The 25,576-nt window shown below is 36.5% G+C and overlaps 1 protein-coding gene across 2 annotated transcripts; it reads left to right on the forward strand.

Annotated features, from left to right (window-relative positions):
- The first annotated feature begins 480 nt into the window (after positions 1 to 480).
- Positions 481 to 15,541, forward strand: LOC137710330 (lysine-specific demethylase JMJ17). 2 transcript variants are annotated; one of them, XM_068449278.2, is made up of 34 exons: positions 481 to 635; positions 745 to 2,124; positions 3,848 to 3,905; positions 4,211 to 4,333; positions 4,471 to 4,528; positions 4,626 to 4,762; positions 5,521 to 5,679; positions 5,777 to 5,863; positions 6,743 to 6,925; positions 7,138 to 7,290; positions 7,370 to 7,561; positions 7,656 to 7,721; positions 7,976 to 8,071; positions 8,192 to 8,278; positions 8,427 to 8,543; positions 8,625 to 8,829; positions 8,912 to 8,976; positions 9,271 to 9,329; positions 9,424 to 9,555; positions 9,646 to 9,805; positions 9,881 to 10,216; positions 11,132 to 11,314; positions 11,406 to 11,467; positions 12,181 to 12,259; positions 12,572 to 12,721; positions 12,806 to 12,939; positions 13,149 to 13,266; positions 13,350 to 13,423; positions 13,524 to 13,668; positions 13,942 to 14,091; positions 14,469 to 14,564; positions 14,651 to 14,746; positions 14,848 to 15,047; positions 15,142 to 15,541. In XM_068449278.2, the coding sequence occupies exons 2-34, from the start codon at positions 788 to 790 to the stop codon at positions 15,389 to 15,391; spliced, it is 5,547 nt and encodes a 1,848-aa protein (XP_068305379.2). In that variant the 5' UTR covers positions 481 to 635; positions 745 to 787; the 3' UTR covers positions 15,392 to 15,541. The 2 variants fall into 2 exon arrangements, with proteins under 2 accessions (XP_068305379.2, XP_088551901.1); XM_088695775.1 differs by having other exon boundaries at positions 7,370 to 7,509; positions 7,655 to 7,721.
- The last annotated feature ends 10,035 nt before the right edge of the window (positions 15,542 to 25,576 follow it).

Raw genomic sequence — 25,576 nt, forward strand, 5'->3', positions numbered from 1 at the left:
ACAGTTTTGGGTGAAAAAACTGAAAGCGTGAAGTAGCAAAAATGAGTGTATTTTTAAAATACAGTAAAAACAATTTTTTTTTTAAAGCACAGTAATACCAAACCAGCTCTAAATTAGACAAAAGAAGGAAGGGGACAGCAGTCCGGTTGCTTCAACACACGTGCAACCAAACACGCTCTCAAACCAAGAGCAAAACCAACGCCTGGTTCTCCAAAAAAAAAAAATGCCAACGCCTGAATGCTGACCGTCGATCAAATCCCATACTACACGCTCAGCCACCCGATCCCCCAGCGCGTGTAGATTCCCCAAACAACCCTCTCCCGACACAAGCCGCGGAAAAAGACCAAACGAGACAAACATAACAAAGACAATAGTACGGCTAGGCCCACTTAAAGGAAACTCTTTATCTTTAAAGAAAAAATGAAAAATAAAAAATAAAAAATAAAAAATAAAACAACAAGGAGGAGAAGAGATAGAGTTACCATTCTCGTAAATTTTACCATTTTCAGGCGCTAATTTGTAATTCTGCGTCTTTCCTTTCAACAACACTTGATAGTTTTCGCACGAAACTCAGAAACCACACCCTCTCCTTCTTGTCTCTCTGAAATACACTCCAGTCTCAGTTTACTACAAAGGTACGCTCTGCAAAGCCCTAAAACCACTCGAATTCGAATTTCAGTACTGCAATGTTAATTTAATTTAATTTAATTTAATTAATCCAAATTTAATTGTATGTTTATGTAGGTAGCTATATGTATAGGTTGTGTGTATCTGTGTGGTGGTGTTAATGGGGAAAGGAAAACCTAGGGCTGTGGAGAAGGGAGTTGTAGGTCAAACTTTGAGTGTTTCATCATCTGGATCATTGAATATTCCATCTGCACCTGTGTATTACCCTACTGAGGATGAATTTAGAGCCCCTTTGGAGTATATTTATAAGATCAGGCCCGAGGCCGAGGCGTATGGGATTTGTAGGATAGTTCCACCGAAGAGCTGGAAACCCCCGTTTGCGTTGGATTTGGATTCGTTTACATTTCCAACAAAGACGCAGGCCATTCACCAGCTGCAGGTGCGCCCTGCGTCATGCGATTCCAAGACTTTTGAGTTGGAGTACAATAGGTTTTTGGAGGACCGATGCAGGAAGAAGTTGCGGAAGAGGGTGGTTTTCCAAGGGGAGGAGTTGGATTTGTGTAAGTTGTTTAATGCTGTGAAGCGATATGGAGGGTATGATAAGGTTGTGAAGGGGAAGAAGTGGGGGGAGGTTGCTCGTTTTGTGAGGCCGGTGAAAGGGATTTCGGAGTGCTCGAAGCATGTATTGTGTCAACTGTATCGTGACCATTTGTATGATTATGAAAAGTATTATAACAAGCTGAACAGAGAGGGGGCCAGAAGATATAAGAGGGGTATGCCTGTGGAGAAGAGGGGTGAACAGAGTTTTGAATGTTCCAGCTCCAAAAGGAGGCGAATCACTAAGGATGGTGGGAAAGTTAAGGTCAGTAAGGTAGAGAAGGAGGATGAGGAGCATGATCAGATATGTGAACAATGCGTAAGTGGCTTGCACGGTGAAGTGATGCTTTTGTGTGATAGGTGTAATAAGGGGTGGCACATTTATTGTCTGTCTCCTCCATTGAAGCAGGTTCCACCAGGGAATTGGTATTGCTTGGAATGCTTGAATTCCGACAAGGATAGTTTTGGTTTCGTGCCTGGTAAGCAGTTTTCACTGGAAGTTTTTAGGCGTATGGCTAATCGTGCCAAGAGGAAATGGTTTGGGTCAGGATCTGCATCAAGGGTTCAATTAGAGAAAAAGTTTTGGGAAATTGTGGAGGGTTCAGCCGGTGAGGTGGAAGTTATGTATGGCAGTGACTTGGATACTTCCATGTATGGGAGTGGGTTTCCACGTGTAAATGACCAGAAACCAGAATCAACTGAGGCCAAGATATGGGATGAATACTGTAGGAGCCCATGGAATCTCAATAACTTACCCAAACTGAAAGGATCAGTGCTTAGAGCTGTTCATCATAACATTGCTGGTGTTATGGTTCCTTGGCTGTATGTTGGGATGCTGTTCTCATCTTTTTGCTGGCATTTTGAAGATCATTGTTTTTACTCAATGAATTATCATCACTGGTATGTATATCTTGTGTATTTTTTAATATTATATACGAGATAATTTTAGCTACAAATGCATAATAATTATCCATGTAAGATGATTATTAGTGGCTTTGAGTTGTAAACATGTGCACATTCCATGGAGCAAGATGGGATGTCAACTCCTATTGGTTTGTGTGTAAGTGTGTGTGTGACTGAGAGAAAATATTTGGGGCCAGCAAAGAAATATGGAGGAGCTAATAACTGTTGTGATTTACGGCTCAAAAACAGGATGATGTAGAAATTAAGTTTGTGTTACCTATTTCGTTTTGGTGTCCTATTTGGGTTTGGGTTTGGGTTTGACTTCTTGGTTGGATTCCTTGCTTGGTGGAGAGATTTTGTTAATTATCTATTTGATTACGATTTGGATTGACTTCCAATTAGGATTATGATTCTCATTATAACCTAAGTTCTATGCACTATAAATAGGACTTTAGGGTTAGTTTATTTTGTGCGCCTCACCATTGGTTTAGAGAGTTTTCTCTTTTGGGTTTTGGGTGGAGGTTACCGTTTGGAGTCAGGAGAGTGTGGCAAATTCATGGCTTATTTGTTTTGCATTTTGGTGAGAGTCAATTTTTGAGTTAGAGAGTTAGAGACCAATTTGGAACAATCTTCTCTGTTTGTTTGGGGTTCTCTACTCATTTGGTTTAGGGTTTGTAATTTGCGAGATTTGGGTTGTGAGAGTTAACCACTCTATGGTAATCTCCGTTTGTTTAGTGAAATTTTTCACCGTGCTTCGCCTGTGGACGTAGGCTTTATGTCAAACCACGTTAATCTCTTGTGTTCTTATTCTGAGATTGTTTGTTTCTTCGCTTTCGTTTACAACGTTGATATTTGATACTTTGTTAGAATTTGCTTCCATTTGTGCATAAAAGTACAACAATAACAAGGTTAAGAAACATGAAAGGGAAGATGAGGAGATACCCTCATTACCCTCATAAAAGAAAAGAAAGACATGATTCACTTGTTTTTCCCCCTATGGAATCCTTTGAAAATAATAATAAAAATTCTGTCCACCTGTTGATACTCTGCATTAAAAGAATTGGAAAGAAAGATGACTTTTGAACAAGATCTTCGGTTATAACCACAGAGAGGACAGCATTTTCAGAAAACATATGTGCACCACTTACAAAATACACTTTTGTAAGTAATGTATCTTTTGTGATGATTATTCCCAGTGCAGAATTCAGTCAACATAAAAGTAGATTCATTGGTGAAATTGTTATCATATATATCTGGCTGACAATACTAGTTTGTTATTAAATTTGATTATGGATTTCTGTAACCTGTCCATTTGTCAGCTTCCAATCATGCACCTTGGGTTAATTGAGTACTAAAATAATATTTAACCTCGGCCATGTCCTAGTATTATCTGATTGTGTTTGTCTTATAGTGGTGAGTCATTTCTATTTTTAGTTTCGCTGATCAAGTAAAAACTAATTTTGCATCTCTTGCCGAACTAGTTTGGAAAATTGTGTTTCATAGTTGAAAGTGATTTGTAGGTAGACTTATGAGGCTATGCTGTTTGATTACCTTCAGACTTTTGCTTATATTTAAGAAAAAACAATGGTCAAAATATTTCTTTTGTTGTCTCTGTGTAGTGGATGAGTTTTCCCTTTTCTTTTTCAGAAATCAAATATTTTTTCTTTTTGTGTAACTTAAAGTGGATGATTTGAATGTTAGCTTTCTATTGTTTTCTCAGGGGAGAGCCAAAATGTTGGTACAGCGTCCCTGGTAGGGAAGCCAGTGCATTTGAGAAGGTAGCTCTTTCATTTTTTCATTTATTTTGGGGTTTGGTATTTGTTCTTAGAATATCAGCTTTTTCTCATTTGTGGTATCCTTCTCGTAATTCATTGTTTTTATCATTGGGAATTTCTATAGTACATTATTGTGGCAAAGGAATGAATTTGATTTGTATTTAATTGTAGCGTGCTGTAGTTCTCTGCTGATTACTGTAACCTTTCAAATTTACCAATGCTTGCGTTGGTTGTTCAATTCAATGCCAAACCAAATAGTGTTTTTCTGATGCTGAATTATAAGCACAATTTTTACTTACGTGCTGTAGGTGATGCGCAACAGTCTTCCTGATCTTTTTGATGCACAACCTGATTTACTCTTTCAGCTTGTCACCATGTTAAATCCATCTGTTTTGCAAGAGAATGGAGTTCCAGTATATAGTGTGCTACAGGTTTTTGTCTATCAATATATTCATAACTGTATTTAGGGTTTTCTTTTCAACTTTAATTATACACATACCAATTTTAAATTATTCATCTGGTATTTTTAGTAATTGTTGACGTTCTTTTCACACTTGCTCTCTGCTAGGAGCCTGGGAATTTTGTCATCACCTTCCCCAGATCTTACCATGGAGGCTTTAATCTTGGTATGGCATTTTGCTTTACAAGTTGATAGTGGTCAGGTGATGTAGTGTTCAGTTAATTCCTGCGCAGGGGATAACGCATTGGCTCTGGCATTTTCAGGTTTGAATTGTGCAGAAGCTGTCAATTTTGCTCCAGCGGACTGGCTACCTCATGGTGGGTTTGGAGCAGGGCTGTATCAGCTTTATCACAAAACTGCCATTCTGTCTCACGAGGAGCTTGTTTGCGTGCTAGCCAAGGTTAATTTTAGTGATAGGACATCTTATGCTTTACTATATGCATGTGTACGACAAATACCTTAAACTAGCTAGCCAATTCAGTGTTTGATATCAAGTATTTGCTTGGTGTTTTGGGTTTTGGCTAGAAGTTTGGGGGACCAGGCTATCTGTGGTTCACAATCTGATGTTCTCAGATCTTTGTCAATCTATCCAAGTCTTTTCCAGGTTCAGCTGTACAACCTTAACCTTGTATTGTGTTGTTTAATGATACACAAATGCAAGTCCTGTTTGCTTGCTAATAAAATTTGTGATGTTATACCTGTTGAATAACTTTCATTTTATATCTCTCTGTAAATGTTCAAATTTTAGATGGGATGCTATTACAGGCTATGTTGTGTAGTGGAAGTTTCCATAATCTTCAGTGAGCTCATATAAAAATAAGCAAAACTCTGCAGTTATGAAGCTATATTGTATTGGAGTAGCCCTTGGGTTATGAAGCTATCATAATGCGGATTGAAGGGCATAATAATGTTCATTGGATAGCAATTGGGCTACACAGCTTACTCATGTCAATGTACATTGTTAGAAAAGATTTTCATGTCTGATTATCAAATTATTTGTTTGTTGTAATGTGGCATTCTTTCAGTCCATAAATGCTGCAAAAGCAGTTGTCTTGCGTCAACATTGTTTATTGACTTCCTTTCTCCCTTTAAATTCTTTTGCCAGTCACTTAACTGAATTATAGGTCCCGTGAGCTTAATCTTGTTTTGGTTTAGCAGAGTGACTGTGACAGCAGAGTGTCAACTTATTTGAAGAAAGAATTGACAAGAATCTACAGCAAGGAAAAAACTTGGAGGGAGAGGCTTTGGAGAAAAGGAATCATCGGATCATCCATTATGTCCTCTCGTAAATGCCCTGAATATGTTGGTACCGAAGAGGTACTTGCATAATGCATTACAACCTTGTGTTTGGGCATATGCTTTGCAAATTTAATATTTTCAGATGATAATGATATTTCCTGCTGTTTTTTTGTAGGACCCTACATGCATTATATGCCAACAGTATCTTTTTCTTTCTGCTGTTGTTTGTTGTTGTAGGCCATCTGCATTTGTATGTCTAGAGGTATGTGATTCTCAGAATCTGTTTCGAATCCTCACTCTGTTTAGTATTTATGTGTGTAGTTCAATTTGGACATAAGTTATGATTCTAACCTATGCTTATAAATCTTGTGTGGGATTATTCTGTAAGAAAAGTTGGAATGGAGAAAAATAAAAGCACATGTTTGCATAATTGTTCTTTTGGAGATTTTTTCCCAATTATTTAAAGTTGATGGAGATGATGCAATGACAGATCACCTAGATAGTATTTATTCAACTTTCAGTACACTGTTTGGTAAGAAGGATGGAGTGAAATGAATACATCATGAGGTGGAATAATGGAAATAAAAGCAAAGATACAAAGTTTCCCTGATTCTTTTGTTTAGCAGAAGGGAAAGATGAGAGGAAGGAAAAAGAATGATATAATCTTAGATGCATTCCATTTTTATGTAGTTGGATTGAGGACAAGAGTCAAATAATTTTCAAGTATATTATATAATCTATTGCACATGATTCTGGTCCCTTAATCTTTTAACATCCTAACAAAGATATATATAATATTTGTAAGTAGATTTTCTCATTGTTTCGGGGTATCAAGTCAGACTGCAGATTACTTGGTTGGAAGTTTTTAGTTTTGATGATAAATCCGACTCTTTTGTTTTCTTTTCTGTTCTTATTAGGTGTTTAATAGTTGATGTTAATTGCCTGATCTCTATAACCCAGAGTCGATAATTTTGTTTTCTTATTCTTACCTTGTTAAGAATTCTCTCGTACTAACTAAATTATAATGATGACTATTTACCATGTAAAATCAAGTTATGAACATGGTTGAACCTGGTACTTGGAAGTCTGTCTATTCAACTCATATGCTTTATCCTCACAAAATACTTTGCCTTTTGTGCAGCATTCGGAACACCTTTGTGAATGCAAATCCAAGAGACACCGTCTTTTGTATCGTCATTCTCTGGCAGAGTTGCATGAATTGGTGCTTGAAATGGATAAACATTGTTTTGGGGAGACAACACAAAGTAGGACTATAAGAAGGCAAACCTCATTCCCTGATGAACCAACGGCTTTGACAAAAAAGGTTGGATTTTTTTATCTTGACTAATCAATAATGTTATGTTGGCCATCATGCTATCATTTTGGTTTTTAATGTTAATCTGTATTTCTTTCTAAGAATGTCTGCATTATTTTTAACATTAACTGGTTCTTAGTCAACGAATGTGGTGCCTACAATTTGATGTAATTAGTATGTGGGTTTTTTAGACTGCTTCTGAGGCCATGCAATGCATGTAGGTGAAAGGGGGCCATGCTACTTTTGCTCAACTTGCAGAACAATGGCTTTTGAGCTCATGCAAGATTTCTCAGAATCCGTTTTCAAGAGATGAGTATGTGTCTTTATTAAAAGAAGCTGAACAGTTTCTTTGGGCTGGCTCAGAGATGAATCCTGTGAGTTTCAACTGCTTTTTATCTTCTGTTTTGTTCTGAAATTTCACCTATGCTCATTTACATTCACATTGAAATATAGGTGCGGGAAACGATCAAGAATTTGATCAGATTTCAGATATGGGCTGAAGGTGTAAGAGATTGTCTATCTAAACTTGAGACTTGGTCATCTCATCGTGGAAACAATGGAGAGAAAGTTCACTTGGATTATATCAATGAGTTGCTGAGTTTTGATGCGGTGCCCTGTCACGAGACTGGGCATCATATTTTGAAGGTTACAGTTTTGTGAGTGGGTGTAATTATTAGTTTGTCTTATCCTGGGCCTTGCCAACTAAGACTCTTACCAGGGGTGTGATTCTGTGATACAGGGCTACACCGAAAAGGCAAAGGTGTTGATACAGGAAATTGAATCTGCTATGTCATCATGCCCAAAGGTATTTTTCTGTTTTTCTGTCTATTCTCTCATGAGTTTATCTAACAGTGTTCTAACAATACTAATGTGAAGAAAAGGGCCAGGGCCAGAGCAAAGCTCAAGAAATTCACTTTTTTCTCTGGTCATACATGTACTTGCAGAAAGTAGGCAGTGTCTCTATTGTCTGCTGTACAATAATAGCACTAATCGATTACAATGTGATCTCATTTGACTTCATTCATAAGGATTAACATTTGTTTACAATTGTCCTTCCAGCTATCAGAGTTGGAATTGTTGTATTCCAGAGCCTGTGAGCTTCCAGTCTGTGTGAATGAAAGTGAAAATTTACTACAAAGAATTTCATCAGCAAAGGTAGTTTACTTTATTTGGACTCAAATTCTACCAAAACCCAAGTTAAAAATAATTCGAGCTATAACGTATTCTCGTATATGGCAAGCTAATGTTTATAATCTGGCTTCATTATCTGGGCAGGTCTTGATGGAAGGCATAAGAAAATGTATCTCAGAGACACGTACTGCTGCAATTGAGATTGATGTTGTTTACAATTTGAAATCAGAGGTAATGATGATTGGCATGCTGTTCTGTTGCCGAACTTTGTGTTTTGTTTAAATCTCTTACGTTGTGACTAATAATTCCTTTTTTTTTTTTTTTTCTTTCTTTTTTTTTTTTTGTTGGTTGGGATCATAAAATTGAATCTAATAAACAGATTTCAGAGCTCCAAGTTGAACTCCCAGACACAGATAGGCTTTCGGATCTGTTAAGGAAGGCTGAATCATGTCATGCTCGATGTGGTGAAATTTTGAAAGGTCCTATTATCCTTGAGGTTAGTCATACGGTTAATAGGCTACCCCAATGATTTGCATGATTTAAAGTACTTGTACTTATGAATACATGGCTTCTGCAGGATGTTGAGGTGTTTCTGAAAGAATTGGATGGTTTTACTGTTAACACACCAGAGCTGAAGCTTCTGAGGCAGTACCACACTGATGCTGTTTCTTGGATTTCTCTTCTTAATGCTGTTCTTGTGAACATTCACGAAAGGGAGGATCAAAATGTAGTTAATGAGTTAATGCTCATTTTAACAGATGGAGCATCTTTGAGAATTAAAGGTTCTGGAATATGTTGACTTTTTCAGCAGTCATAAGAAAGAGGCCTCTCTTGTTGCTAACATTGGGTTTTTTTATTTATCAGTTGATCAGTTGTCTATCGTAGAGTTTGAGTTGAAGAAGGCTCAGTGCAGGGAAAAGGCGCTGAGGGTAAGCAACTATTATTATGTAATTCGTCTCCTTCCCTCCCTCCCTCTATAGATGGTCGTGGGTAACCCAATGGGATTAGCTTAGGCCCACTGGATTTGTGTCTATGTGAGTTTTTGTGCATGCAACGTTACAAACTTGCAGTATGTACACAACGACAAGTTAAGTGGGCCTAAGCTAGCCCACGGGTATCCATCCCTCCCCCTTCTGGCCTGCTCCTATGTAGTTTCACTTGTTTTTTGTGCTTGAATCCTAATAGACACCCAAATGCATATAATTTGCTTGGAATACGTGCAGATGCGAGATACTAAATTGTCTCTGGACTTCATTCAAGAAGTGATGATGGAAGCAAGAATGTATGTACCGTTACCTTGATCCCTGGTACAAGTGTGATACTAGAGAATGGATTGTATTTGCATTAACCCTTGATCAATTTGTCTTCTCTGTCAGGTTACGTATTGAGGGGGAGAAGTTATTCGTTGATATGTCTGAAGTGTTTGATGCTGCAATGCTATGGGAGGAAAGAGCGAAACATATCCTTGCACATGAGGCTCAGATATCTGACTTTGAAGATGTTATCAGGTTTTCTACATGCTTTACATTTTTTTACCATATGGGTGTTCGTGGATAAGTTCCGTTGCTGGTTCTAATAATTGAGTTTTAATGTTTTAGGAGTTCGGAAGACATACATGTGAATTTATCTTCTCTCCTTGATGTCAAGGATGCACTATCAAAGGCTATGATCTGGTTAAGGAGCTCAAAGCCATTTTTAATGACTTGTTTTCCTTTGGTATCTGTTTCAAGTTCTTTGCTGAATGTCGACACCTTGAAGGTTCTCAACGTCTCCTGTTTGTTTTCTTTGCTAAAGATTGATAGACCTAGATAACAATATGGTTTAATGTTGTAGGAATTAGTTTCCGAGTCAAAGCATCTGAAGGTTTCTTTGAAAGAAATAAGGATGCTTGAGACTGTTTTGATGAACTGTAAGGAATGGGAGAATGATGCTTGCTCTCTACTGCAAGATACAAGGTGCCTATTTGATATTAGGATCATTGGTGATGGAACAAGAGATGGTCTTCTTTCCAAGATTGAACATCTAATTGCAAGAATCGAATCCTTGGAAAACACTGGTTTATCTCTTTCTTTTGACTTTAGCGAGCTTGTGAAACTTAAGGAGGCTTGTTCTGTGCTGCAATGGTGTAAGAAGGCTCTTTCTTTCTGCTCTGGAGTTCCTCCTCTTGAGGTAATACTTCATACTCCAATAGTAATCAAATTTTATGTCTTCGGATGAATTTGCAATAGTGATCGTACAACATGATGCTTAAGTTTTAGTTGTGGTTGTATAACCACTTTTCCCTTGCATTTCCTACCACATCCAGTTATGACTGCTGGCAGAGTTATCACCAGACTCGTTAATATACCCATGACTTGATCCTCCATGCTCCCTAGTACTAACATTTCACCTTCAAGTTCCATGGACAATTGCTAAATCTCTGCAGTGCTTGAAATTTACACTTCTTAGTCTCAAAATTTTTGCAGTGTAGAGCATCTCCTCTACTTCTTCTTCCTTTGATTAGAATAATAAAATGCATCTAGCGGTAGAGTAGCAACCAGGTTCGGTACCAATTAATGTAATAAGTACATGATGGACCAAGACACAGCACAAGGAGTCTATCAATGTTTGTCCGACACATCATAAAAAGTGTATCAATGTTTGTCCATTGCATCCAAGACTCCAACTACTTTTCCATACAACTAGAAGCGTGTTTCGCAGAAGCTTTGCTTTTCGTCTTTTATTGTTCATTTTTTCAATCAAAGAGAAGGGAGAGACCACATAGATGAGATCTGAGAAAAAGAATAGGAATTAGGAAGAGTTAATATTTGCCCTAAATGAAATGACACTCCAAGTCTCAACCCACCACAATCAGAATGAATGCAAGGCACAACTTGCTAAGCAAGAGTGAATAGATATTGTATAGACCAACTTAAAAAGAGTCCCTGTGATTTTTAAGCTACCCTTGGTAGTGGTGGTGGAATAACGAGGATGCTATCTTGGTCTTGCTTGGTTTTCATGTGCTTTGTTTTAACAATGTATGAACTTTCTGTACAATGCCTTTCTGATTGGCAATTTTATGGAGACTTGTCATTTCTGTTGTAGGATGTTGAAGATTTGGTGAGTGCTGCAGGAAATTTATATGGTACATATGCCCCTAGTGCATTGTGGGGCTTGTTGGTTGAAGGGCTCAAATGGCTTGAGCATGCTACAAAGGTTATTTCTGCACCATGCAATTCTGAAAGACACATGTTAAGTGAAGCTGAAGAAGTACTAGCTAAATCTCAGGTGCTTTTATTTTTTGGTAATTTTTCAAATCAATTCTATGCATGGATATTTTTATACTTGATTTACTAAACTGTACCATCTTCTTTTGCAGAGTATTGGTGTCTTCTTCCCATTTATGGTTGGTCAACTTGAATGTGCTATTCAGAAACACAAGTGAGCTTGCAGTTTCTTTGACCTGTTCATTGTTTTACCTTCACATTTTAAACTGAAGTGCATTACTTGATAAGTAGATATATATGCGGGAGGAGTTTGGGAAAAAATTTCAAGGACTTAGTATGCATGCTACAAGTCCAGGCTGTTGCAGAATATGAAAATGAGGCTAATAATATGAGTGTTTGAGAAAACGTGTTTTTTAATTACTATTGTCACTGCAAAATGGTTTCTTTAGAAAATAGAAAAGTTCTTATTTTCCAAATTTGTTTACATATTATTTGGTAATAGTAGGTTGGTTCTACTTCTACTAGGTAGAAATAAAAGTTGTGTCGTGATTTAGTGTATTAAGAAATGTTTTGATGTTTAGTTATCAAGTTGAAGGAAAGAGAACTCTTGGAATGAATTGGTCCTTAAAACTTGTATACTAGAACTTCAGGGGTGCTGCCTGATTCAGTGGCTTGTTTTCTGCTCATATCAAATTATGACCTCTTTGGGTGGTCTGATGTATTGTACCATTTTCCATTTTGATCAGTTCAAGGGAATGGAAAACCATTTGGCCTATAAGCGTGTAACCAATTGGGTAACAAAACAAAAAAAACCTTGGTTTCTGGGTTTTCAATGTGGGGATTAAAACTTACACAATTTGCAATTCATATTGGCCTCTCTTGCATTAACAGTATGATTTATAATAAGTGATTTTAAATGTATTGTAGGTCCTGGCTTGAACAAGTGCATCAACTTTTCAGCCTAAGGCCAGAAGAACGATCTTGGTCTCTAACATTGCAGCTAAAGGTATGATGTCGGTTTGTGCGCTTGTACATGCTTAAGTACTTTAGAAATGACAAAGTTCAATTTTGTTATCTTGCAGTTCATCTTTGAGTCAATGTCTTTATTTGTAGTTTTAATGTTAATATCTCAGCATATTTGATGGTTGATTATAACTGATGACTTCTACGATTGTTGAAGAGTACAACACTTTGGCTTGGTCAATGTTATATAATTTTTGCCTGCTTTCTCTTGTCGTGTGGTATTGATTGTTAAGTTACATTCGATTATGTACTTAAATTCCTGAAAACATGCCTAATATGATTCAATTGCATTCAGGAACTTGGAGTTTCTGCTGCTTTCAGTTGCACAGCACGAGATTTGATTGTATCTGAAGTTGAAAGGGTTGAGAGTTGGAAACGACAGTGCATGGATATTGTCAGGGTAGTAGTTGAAGATGATAATTCATTGCTTGGCGGTTTAGAAAAGGTTTCAGCTAAAACTCTTTGTAATTTATTGCATTTAATTGTAATGTTTTCTGTGCAGACTTAAATCGTTGTTATTGATTCACAGATGGGACAGACTCTAGATCGATGTATGCGCATATATGAGAAGCCACATGGCTTGAAAGAGAGTAGTTCCTTTGCTTGCTGCTCCAGTGGTTCTCTGGATCAAGAATTTCTTACTTGTTCTTCATGCAAGGACTGGTAAGGTATTTATTGCTATTGTAAAGTTTTGCGGTCCTCCATTCTTGCATGTTATTACTAGTACTTAATTGTTTCACATTGGGTTGATATTTCAATCTTATTTCTGCACAATCACCTGTTTTTACTTTAAGAATTTTAAGCAAGAAACACAATTCCCGTAAACTCTCCCCCTGTTATAGATTATAACTTGATATCTTTTATATGAACAGCTACCATTTGGGGTGTCTAGGGTCTTCCATAATTGATGGAAAACATGCAGAATATGTGTGCCGATGTTGCCGACATCTGGTATCTGGAACAACTTTTCAAAATGGACGCAGTTCTCCGGTATGTATTAGTTTGTTTAGCATATTCTGTAAGGAAGACTATATGTTTGATATCTATATTAATATCCCTTTTACGTTGTACAGATATTTGGAGGGGTGCGGCCAGAACTGAAAAAAATTATTGAACATCTATCCGGTGACGCAGACTTCTGTGTTCGGTAATGAAGTGTATTATGGATGCACTCCTTGAAGCTACTTGTTTATTCATATGTTGATCTTGAAGTTATTGGAATTATTGACATTGTTTTGTATTTTCAGTATTGAAGAAAGAGAGGTGCTGAAAATAAATTTGAAGCAAGCTCTGGCATGCAAATCTCGGTTGACAGAAATAGTGGATTTTACGTTAGCTTATTCTGATAAAGATCTCAGTGTCATCTCTGAAAAGCTAACCACGGCTTTAAAGGTATCTTAAGGAGCATTTTCGTTGTAGTGTCGGAACTTTTTATTATTAGATAAAAAAAATGTGATGGACCCTCTGGCTTTGCCATCTTTAATAAGTAATAAATACCTTTGGGTTGGAATTTGCTAGGTATGTTGTTAGAAAACTAGTCTTTCGGAAATTGAAAAGAAAAAAAAAGGAGAATAGCTAGTCTTGGTATTTTCTGTTGATGGGAATGACCTTGATGTAAGCAGTAGTTGGTGAGTCTTCGTGACTGAATTTGTTTTTGTTATACAGGCCAGAGAAATTCAAGGTGTGCATGATCATGAAGGGGATAGCAACCTTATGTTGACCTTATCAAGATACTCATGGAAAGTCAGAGTCAACAGGTTATTGGAGGGTTCACAAAAGCCCACAATCCAACAGATTCAGCAGCAGTTAAAAGAGGTATGTGCTGCTGGTACAGATGAACAATTTCTCCATCCTTTCTGGTGAATTCTTTAATCTAACCCTAGGATGGAAAAATAATTTTCCAACAATTGGTTGTTTTAGATCGAGAATTTCTTTACTTGTGCATGAGTACTGGATACCGAGAAATGGTGGCTAGGTTTTTTGCTTTTAGAATCTAAAGAAATAATAGAAGCACTTAATACATTGAACTTCAACTTTTTGAGGCAAAAACAAAAGTTCCGATGTGAGGTCACTCATGATTGTCCCATAATAGCAAACCTTTATCAAGTAAAACAATTTAGTGGGAAAGAATATCCTCTATTTTTGCCCTAGGTAATGTTCATGCATGTATTTATTTTTTCTTTAATGTTTAGGGAGCTGCCTTAAACATTCCACCTGAAGATTACTATTGGCAGAAACTTACAGAAGTGAGGATTATTGGTTTGCAGTGGGCAGATACTGCCAAGACGGTTAGGAGCACATCTCTCCTAGATTTCTGTATCTTCTCTTTTTCTTTCCTCTCCTCTCTTATTTTTCATCATTATTTTGTGCACAGGTTGTTGCCGATTCTGGGGTTCTCTCCTTGGATAAAATTTTTGAACTTGTTTCGGAGGGTGAAAATTTGCCTGTTCGTCTAGAGAAGGAACTTAAGGTAACAGAGGAGGCTTTCGTCTTAATTGTGTGATGTGGCCTTTTGTTAATAAACTATGCTGGATCTCTGACCCACCCTAAAACAATGCTTACCGGTTCCAGTTGTTGAAAGCTCGGAGTATGCTTTATTGCATATGTCGAAAGCCGTATGATCAGCGAGCAATGATTGCGTGTGACCAATGTGATGAGTGGTATCACTTCAATTGCATAAAGCTGCGTTCCACGCCAAAGACTTACATATGCCCTGCATGTCAGCCTCTAGCAGAAGAGTTGTCTGCTGAACCCGTGGTGGATCAAGAGAGGTCAGCCTGGTCTCCTCAAAATTAACTGTATCCTTTTTCGATTACTAGTATGCGTGTTCAATAACTGGTTCTCCCAAAATGCTTCCTTGCGCAGATGTACCGATGCAAAATCTGTAGAGCCCAAAACGCCCTCTCCTACGCACACAAAGCGCCGGACGAACCCAAAGAAGGCAGATTCCGTTATAGCACAAAAGATGCTTGCAATTAGGGAGCCCAACAATAGTTTTAGGTGTTCTAGTGGGATAGAACGTTTATGGTGGCGAAATCGGAAACCTTTCAGAAGGGCGGCTAAAAGACGTGCCGAGCTTGAAAGTCTCTCTCTGTTTTCTGATTTGCAACGGTGAAACATTTAAAATCAATGTTGGTTGTAGGCCAACATTTAGTTTATTCAATTGATTATTACGGTTTTAGCTCTCAAGTAGATAGTCCTAAATTCGAATTTCTTAAGCTATATATATACAATGAGGGGAAAACCCTTGTTCTCGTTCTGGAAATGTTTCTGAAATCATAAACGTTAGCTTGCGTTGTGCGGGGTCAAGTTTGAGGGGGGACATTTATGCCTGTCAATTTCTTACACAACATGTTAACTCGGATTCCTGGATTCTCTCTGTTTCGCTCGAGTTCTTCTCCTTCCCGGATTCCATTACTAATAGAACCCAAAACCCATTTCCCTATTTGAAAAAGGAGGTAAATTATTTTTAAGTGACATGTTACTATTGTTTTATTTCTTTTTCATAATTATTTTTGGTAAACTTCTCATAATTTGAATGGTTTATAATGTTTGGTTTTTGTGTATGTAGTTTATGCGAAAGAGAGTTTTGATGTGGAAAACCTTACTGAAAAAATCATCTATATAACTCTTGAAGATAATAGATCAAACCAAAGTTCCACTACCATTTCTCCGTCATGAACGATGAAAATTGAAGGATTTTGTAAAAAAAACATGCAAGCTTAGAGTTTCATTGACAAGGTTTTAACTTATGAGAAAGTTCCACAACCTTGAAAAGAAAAACTCCTTTATTTAGCATATCCTTGCACATTTGATATCTTGTAGTAGAGTTTGATACTTTTTCATTGGGCTCTTGTTTTGGAGTATGTAGTACTTAATGACAAATGTGTTTTTATGTTTTGAAGAAATATTTATGGGACAATGTGTTATGTGCAAATTTAAAAAAAAATATATTTTTTCCTTAACGGGTTAAACGGGTTGGGTCATTTTACATGTTTTAATAGGTAAAGTGATCTGATCTGTTAAGAAACCGCTAAGATAATGAGTGTGACACGACACGACCCGTTAAAATAACCTGTGTTAGGGGTGCAACTTGGGTTGGGCCAATCTGAACACACCCATGTCCAACTCGACTTTAAACCCGAACAAGCAATTTTTAGTTTATTTTTTTATTTTAATTATAACCCGCCCAAACCCAACTCAATTTCAACCCATTCATTGGGTTGAGTTGGGTTGATTATTTGCATGTCCATCCCCAACCCGATTAACTAAACTCAATCTAACCAAATTGTAACCCATATCAATTAATACTCATACTATACTTAAGTGGACCAAGTCCAAAAACCAATGCCTTTTCTAATATATACACACACATATATATATATATATATATATATATATTTTATACATAAATTACCCTTTATAATTACTTAAGCTTTTAGGGAATACGATACTTTGATTAGTCAGCCCATATTCGTAGTCTCTAAATCCTAAAGCTTTATAGTAGATTGTTAGTCTCCGAAACCTAAATTCGTTGTGTCTCGAAGCAATTGCTCATCAACTTTGATTGATTTATGAAATTAAAGTTGGCTAGCTTTGATGCTACTTGGCTTAATTTTTTTTTTTTTTAGGAATCCTTGGAAACTAAGTTATTACAAGATTAAACTTGAAAAAGTTGGGAACCCGAACCCAACCCAATTAAACCCAAGCCCGAATTGTAAAAGTTGGGTTAGGATTGGGTTGACCTTCCAACCCGTCCAAGTTGCACCCATAACAAGTGCCACGAAAATGACAGGAACACAACAAACATGACCCATTTGCCAGGCCTAATGACATTGCTTCCATGCACCTAGTTGCAGAAAGAATATTCTCTAAATGAAAATATTAGTAAGAAGAAAAGTTCACATTTCCTATTAGTGATGCATTATTTCTCAAAATAACATCATAATTAAAACCGTGCATTCTCTTAATCATTGTCTAAAGACCATTTTTAGAAAATTTATATGACTTGTTTCAAAGAAATCAACTTTTCATGAGCATGCCACTTGTTATATATCTGTTGATTTCTTTGATATATATGAATAGCTAAATGGTATTCAAATTTAACGAAATATTTCTATATATAATTTTGATGACAAGGTGATTGGAACGGTTTTCATTTTTACTTTTGTTCATTAAATGATATTATATAAGTAGAGAAAGGAGAACTTTTCCTTTCGTTCAATAAATATTGTTGGAACCAAAATCGTGCATCCATGAATGAAGGCGTAATTTGGTCAGAATTGTCCATGATTTTCTGGCGAGGGGAGAATGAGGTTGATTGGAGGTGTGATTGAGGTAATGGAATAATTTCCTCCGGTAAATGTTCAAATTATGGTTCACATACGAAGGTTGGGTTAGTTCTTATTAGACCCCTTAGGTTAACAAGGTCAAAATAAAAAGACTTGGTGAGGCACGAGTCCATTTAGTGAGGTTGTTAAATACACATTCTGTTTGATACAATTCAGAGTAACTCAAAATACTCCAATATGACAAAGTAGTCCGGTGTAACAAATATACCCATAAAGTAATTTTTAGAGTGCAAGTCTAGGAATTACGCTATGTGCAGTTAGGTGTTGCCTGAAAAATATTGATATGCATTTGGCTTTTCTTTGTGATTGGTGATGAACTTCTCATGAGTTTAGGAACTTTGGTTCTCCTGGTGGTACCCAAGTATTCAATATCATTAGGTTTCTAGGTATGATAAGCATATAACCAGGCATGCAAACATTTCAAATGTCATACTTGATATTACATTATTGATGTTGTTTGTTTACATTATTGATGTTGTTTGTACCATACTTGATCAATCTTGAAACTACTAAGTATCGATCAACTTCAAACCTTCAAGGATCCACTAAGAGGTTCATGCTGAGGCACCTCTACCAAAGCACAAGAGTTTCCTTCCACCTAGGAGGCCAATCATAGCACGACATGTGTCAACATTAGAATAAAGCTCCTAGAGTCCCACATCGATCGCGGACAAAAGCCCAAACCCTCCTCAACTATAAAAAAAAAGAGACCATTCTCCTACAATAATCCCTAATGTCATTATTGTACTTAAACTAATCATTAGACCCCACTAATGATGATTATGCTTGAACCTATGTATTTGTGCTAACCCTTCACTATTAATGAGAAATCCTCTACTCCGTGGATGTAGCCAAACTTAGGATGAACCACATACATCTTGTGTTTGCTTCCCTATCTCTATCTCTTTACATATTATCCTCACTATCGGAGCAACCAAGCGAATGTCATAAACTTGACACTTTATGTTGTTCCAAAATCTAACTGATTTTGTGCATCAACATATGTCATTCTTGTAAGTTTGTTTGAAAACCTTGGTTAACATTAATTCCCGAGTCAGAGTTATAATTGCTTCTGCTTCTGTATGCAGATTTCTGAGCTTTCTCTCATCGGCTTCATTGTTGGATGCCCTTTCGACAGACAAAAAGGCACCCATAATGTGTGTATTCTTAGCTTGAGCCGCCTAAACGTACTCTCTCATCTTTCTTTCTTTCTTTTTTTTTTTTTTTTTTATCAAGATTTGCTTGTCTTTATTTTTAGGCTGTGAAAGTGAGGCTTTTCATTGATGACCTTTCTAAGACAAGAAAACTTGAGGGCTTAAAGCATACGTAGTGGGACGAGGGCTTTACATCGAAGGTTGGTGTATATAGCCTTGCAAAATTATTTAGTCTGGTAATATGATGATTCTGGTAATATCATATTTTGTCGTTAGTCAGGGGTACCTAGATTATGTGAACAGGAAGCTGAACTCATTCATGATAGAGTGATTGTATTAGGACTGCACTTACGATATACTCTACTACTACCTTCTTCGTGGGTATATTATCATTAAAAAAATGAATTTGTGAGGTTCTAAAATCATTGACCCTATTGGAAAACAAACTCAAGACTTTCTTAAGTTATTGAAGCTGTGATCGAACTTGCTGGCATCACAATCCCTCTGCGAGTGTTGGTACTCTTTTTCAGTTTAAAAATCCTTTGAAAGCCTTGAGTGAGCATTAGAATCTTTAAATGAGTTATTTGTTATTGTTAGGCGTACCGTTATTGGGTTAAGACAATAGAAAGGTACAATGATGTTATTGTTAGATTGTAAATTTGTGCCACAAGTAAATTCAGCTTCTAATCACGATATTGTGCCATAGAGGCGTTAAAATATATGTTAATTTATTTTCTATACCTTGTTATGTAAAACTTCAAATACTTTCTTTGTGTTTGCCAAGTGATAACCACAAAGTGAGTGGATTTTGGTTCAACTCATGTAAATGCGAATTTCCTGTGACAAATCAGACAATAACACGTGTACAAAGTAATTGCATTTGTATTAATGAGTTTAGGGTTACAATCTGTTTACAAACTTGAATGCTCTGATTCGATTTTTGAAGATGAAAATTGTAGTGTTGTTGATCTGCAAGTTGCGATGACTTAATCTCGAATGAACAAACGCCTCAAGGTTTTGGCTTATGACTATGGAAGAATCAGCACGTGTAGTGGTGCATGATGATTCTTCTCAAGAACGAATAATAACGCGGAGAGTTTTCTGAGTGTTTGAGAGTTTGGAAATTTGGGAGTTTGGAGGGGCTTCAGAGCTTCAGCGTCTGGTTATGAGAATGATTTTTTGGACCCCTTTCCTCTGTCTTAGTCTCATATTTATAGTCTCTCCAAGCCTTGGCTACAGTTGAACTTGGGCTTGATTGTGCGGTTGACAAATTGACAAAAGAACCTAGACTTGATTTGTGGCTTGGTTCATGATTTGCCTCCATCAATCAATATTTGATTTAAATTAAAAAAAAAATAAAAAAAATCAATATTCCCCAATTTGGCCTTTTTTATTTTATTTCAATTTAAATTAAAACCAAATAATTCTTTTCCGCCAAGTGTTGACATGTGATGACTTGTCCAGTTTTGTTGAGTCATAGGTCATGTGTACAATTTGTGAAACACATGGTACATGTCACGTAAGCCTCGCATGTCGAAATTCAATGCGTTGGCGAACATTTATTTTCATCGAAATTTACATGTCTACAACTCAGCTTTGCAGTTCCATATAAATATAATCACAGAATGCATGACAAATTATATGAAAATGAAAAACATGAAGGAAATTAAGTTAACCATTTATCAAATATTCAACAAAAAAATAATAACTTAAAAGGAAATGAGAATTACAAGCAATTAGGTGAAGTTTAAACCTATTCTTGCAAGTTCTTACTAGTAACTAAAGTGTTTTGAAATGATGTTTTAATACAGGAAATGGATACTACAGGCAATGTAGCAAAGCTTTAATTGTAAATGCAATTGCAAAGTTGTCGAATTACCAAAGGAATTTGGAAAAAGTAGGTTGCAGAGCTTTAAAGTCTTGATGTGTTGTGAGTTGAGTGTCTTTGTTTACAGTGTTTTTTGTTGTCTTTAACAGAACAGACCTGTCTTCTAGTTTAAGTTTTTTCCTCTCAAATTAATCCTCTATGTTCCCAGTTGCTGATGTGATTGTTGTCAGAGGGTAAGAATTTTTATTGCAACTTGCGCTTTTATCCTTCTAAAACTACCAAAATGCCATATGAAAACACTTCTATGAAAACCGATTGAATTAACTTTGTCTAGCGTGAAAGAGAGTTTTGCCACCAACAATGCCACATGTAAAATACTTTTGAAATCTTCAGGCTTCCTCATTGTTATTCTATTCACAATAAATACTCATCATTGCCTTTAGTTAAAAAAAATACAAGTAATTGGGCCTTGAATAAACATAATGTAGGGAAATTTGGAAAAATAATCAAATTTGGACCTCATATAGAATTATAGCCACACTTTTAAGTTTATGATAATTATAATCAAAAGTTAATCTCAAATTACTAATCTATCCTTACTAGCTAGAAACTTCTCTTTTGCTCTTAACTGTGCGAGTTTTTTCACAGTTAAGAGCAAAAGAGAAGTTTCTAGCTAGTAAGGATAAATTAGTAATTTGAGATCAACTTTTGGTTATACTTATCATAAACTTAGAAGTGTGGCTATAATTCTACATGAGGTCCAAATTTTGATTATTTTTCCAAATTTCCCTACATTATGTTTATTCAAGGCCCAATGACTTGTATTTTTTTTAACTAAAGGCAATGATAAGTATTTATTGTGAGTAGAATAACTCGCAAGTCATTGAACACATGGCTGCTGCCATGACTACGACGTCGAGCCTGGTCTCTGTCTACCTAAATCTTGCGGTTCTTCTCCCTAATACCTTACCGACGTTGAGCTTCCCCCCTGCTATGACCACCATGTAGGTTCCGTTCCGCAAGCTCGACCTGTCTTGTCTTCGACACTCACTGTAACTCCGCCCCACCCCACCTTCCTCTATTTTTTCTCCAACACACAATATAGCTCCGTCCCCCCGACCCCCACCATGTGGGTTCCAAATGGCCACATGCCCCATAAAACCATCCCAAAAACGTGGCCACAAACACCTTTTTTCTTGAATTATTTTCCACCCAGCTAGAAAATTTGTTTAGAATTTTTCACCAAAATTGTAAATTAAAAAAAATGGAAAAAGTTTGGAGAGAAGAAGAAGATGATGATGATGAAGAATCAAGTCCAATAGCTATCCGATACCAGATATGATAATCAGAGATAAAACTCATATGGAAAATTTTGAAAATTTAGAAGAAAACCCAATACAACTCAACAATCATTTAATTTAGATACGAGTTTAAGAAGTTAAATTGATAATTCTATGTTCTAATTCTACCGATTTCTTCCTCCTCCTCGTAGTTTCTTCTCCTTTGAGTACCCAGAAGCTAAAAGTTGAAGCTCTTTAAGACTAGAGATGGAAAGAAAAAAAGGTAGAGAGAGAGAGAGAGAGAGAGAGGCAAAAACACGTGTGAAGTGAATGATCCAAGGCTTAACTTTTCAATCGCAACTCCCCGTCGGAGCTCACTTGGATGGAGATTGGTTACAGGTGGGTTTAGGAAAACAGCAAATAAGTATTCAGCGATTAAGAGTATAGCAGTACTTTTATATTAACTTTTGGTTATGGTTATCATAAAATTAAAATCATGGCTATAATTTTATATAAGGTACAAATTTTGGTTATATTTCCAAATTTTCCCACAATAATGTATAATTTCAGTCCAAACAGAACTTCTCATGGATGAAATATTTGGTGAAGATACCGACAGTCTTGACTGATGGCGGTGACTCCAATTTTGTCCTTCCAGAATTTGTATTGTACGACACTTTCTGCTAAGGGACCTGAATCGTGTACACTGATTATCGAAATTTGATTCAACGACTACAAACAAGAGATCTCCTTAAAAGTTATAATAACTTTAGTCGTTGGATCAAATTTCAAGGATCCAGATCCCTTGATTTGGTGGATTAGGTGGAAGGGATCAGGAGAGAATCCCTTTCCCACTGATTGTGTACCACAATTTTGAAATTCAAAATTTTAGTCTATGACTACGAAATCTGTGTGCCTCATCTGCCCTGGTAAATTACCAACAAATTCGCCAGAAAAGTAGAGTTCTTTCACTTGGCCATTATCGGTTAGCAAATGACACTTTTCAAAGATTGAAATTTGTTAACTCATTGGAGATGCTAGCATTAAGCAACCAAAATTACATTGTTGTTTAGGTTACTAAATGTATGAGTGAATGCTTTTAATTACTTTGACATTGACATTAATTTATTTTAGCCTTTAACATTTTTTTTTTTTCGTTTTGAACTGCTTGAAACAATTTCTGTTTATAAACAATATTAAAAAACATGTTAAGCAATTTATTAAAAATTCGAGAAAAACTTATAACTCTTGGAAGTGCTTATCTAAAATTTGCTTCGGCGGAGTGCTTTTTATATTTATATTGTCAAACGCAATTAAAAAAAAAAAATTGATTGTCAAAAGTCACTTTTAATCATTTCAAAAGTTTTTATATCTAGAACAAAACACAAAATAAAATGGCTAAAATAGTCTCTTTCGAAATTACTAGCCTCTCAGTATGCGGCAACTTGCTTTTTCATATCCTATTTTTTAATATTTATTTTTATTTTTCAATATTTCAATTTTCTTTTAAATTAAAATATTTTATTTAGGGAGGGGTATGTTAGGAATATTAAAAGCTTCACCTATTTTGGTGTGCTCCCATTATGTATATAGATACATGTTGTGAACATACACGATACATTAGCAACAGAGGGTGAAAATCTTAATTTTTTTTTTTTTTTGGTAAAAGTGTTTTTGAGAATCTAACTGTCTAAACCTCTAAAAGTACATACCATGTTCAAGTGCATAATAGAAAAACCCTGATCTTTTATAGGCTTTAGTATTTTTATTATGCACCAACTTGGAGGGAAGAAACCTTGTGACAAAAACGAGAGTTTGCGCTTATCACTCGGTGTAGAACCTTAGGCCGAGATCGTTTGCATAACCTTGTCTTCAGGTTCTAAAACCTTAGGCCGAGAGCGTTCCTTCCTCAACCGAATTCATTCGGTTAGAAGCTAGCAATGCGTTTTATCTTCATACCATCACATTCGTTTTATTCACCCGATCGAGTTTGGTAGCAAGTTGACATGCCCACATTAATAATCAACCACAGATGAACTTAGTTAGCTTAATATATACTCTACCTGCGTGCGACATAGGCTTTGTAATTTTTAAGGTCAACACAATCACTCACACATCTGCTCAAGATATCGTCCAATCTCAAACATCTTGAGTTTGAAAATGGAAGTATATGTGGAATTACATTTATGGAAAACAATACCAATGTGCAGTTTCCAACGACGACGATTTAACTCATTTGTTTTGCATCATCCTTAGGTGATTGGATGTTCAACTTAGAGCAGTTCCACCAGAGGTGGACTTGCCCAGCACCCAGTCCAAAACACAGCCTGGCACCCTGTCCAAAACCTCCAGCCCGCAAAACAGCCTGGCACCCAGCCCAAGCTAGGCAACAGGCCAGCCCATTTCGGACAGACCTAGAAGCCGGTCTAGAAGGCTGGCGCGTGCACAACACTCGCGACTGGGGCGCGAGTAGGAGACAGTGTTGCAGGCGGCGGGGCCCGCGTCTCAGGCCCACTTGCGTTCCAACAGCTAAGGGCTACGTGGCCTTCCTCAGAGTTGTTGGATTTCCAACGGCTAGTTTTTGTAGGCCGTTGGATTTTCAACGGTAAAAAAATTTTAATGTGACTTTTAAAATGGACCGTCTGATCACAGATCAACGGTTCACGTTTTTTTCACCAAAAATAAAATTAAAAAAAAAAAAAGGCCCAACGGTCAGAATTTTGACCGTTGGCCACGTGGCAGCTGGTTGGCTGTTGGATTTGATTATTTTTCAAATCCAACGGTCCAGATTAATTACAACATTAAAATTTATTAAAAATTAATTAAAAATTGTGAAATTTTTTAAAAAAATACAGAAAAACTTTAAAAAATTATTATTTTTTTCTATAAATACCTAACCCTCATCTTCCACCTTACACCACATTTCAATATTTTCTACACTTTCTACACTTTCTACATTTGAATATTTTGTACACTTTGAGAGAAAAAAATGACTTCGTGGAAGCTCATTGAAGATGTTACGTTGTGTGAATGTTGGGTTCACACTACTCATGACCCGATTACGGGTAATGAGATGGATAAGCGAGAAATGTGGAGTAAAATTACGAAATCGTTTTGCGATGTACATGGAAAAGATGCCAGATCTAGTCAAGGTCTTCAAGGTCGTTGGAAAAAACTCAACGCATCCTTTACTTGTTGGAAAAACGCCATCTCTCATGCTTCTGGTAATCTGCGTAGTGGGACAAGTTTAGCGGATCAGGTAACAATATTTTTATTTATTTATATGCATTCCACCTACATCAATATTTTAATTTATTTAATTTCTTATGTAATTTCTATGTAATTTCTTATGTAATTTATATGCATTCCACGCCCATCAATATTTTAATTTATTTATTTGTGTTACACCTGTATTTTTTAATACTATCTTATCCCACATTTTTCTAGACACTACAAGCACAAGCATTCTACAATGCAAAGAACCGTAACAAATCATTCAACAAATGGGAATGTTGGCAAATTGTCAAAGATTGCCCTAGATACAAAATTGTGGCAACCGGTCCATAAGTTGTCATGCACGGTATGGGTCTACACAGTTTGCCAGAAGCAGACACAGCCGAACAAGAAGCCAACACATTTGAAGACACGGAATGGACGCCTGAAGAAGTGCCAGAGACCCAACCGACT

This window comes from Pyrus communis, chromosome 6 (assembly GCF_041283825.1).
Source record: "Pyrus communis isolate YQ-2024b chromosome 6, ASM4128382v1, whole genome shotgun sequence".
Taxonomy (NCBI): domain Eukaryota; kingdom Viridiplantae; phylum Streptophyta; class Magnoliopsida; order Rosales; family Rosaceae; genus Pyrus; species Pyrus communis.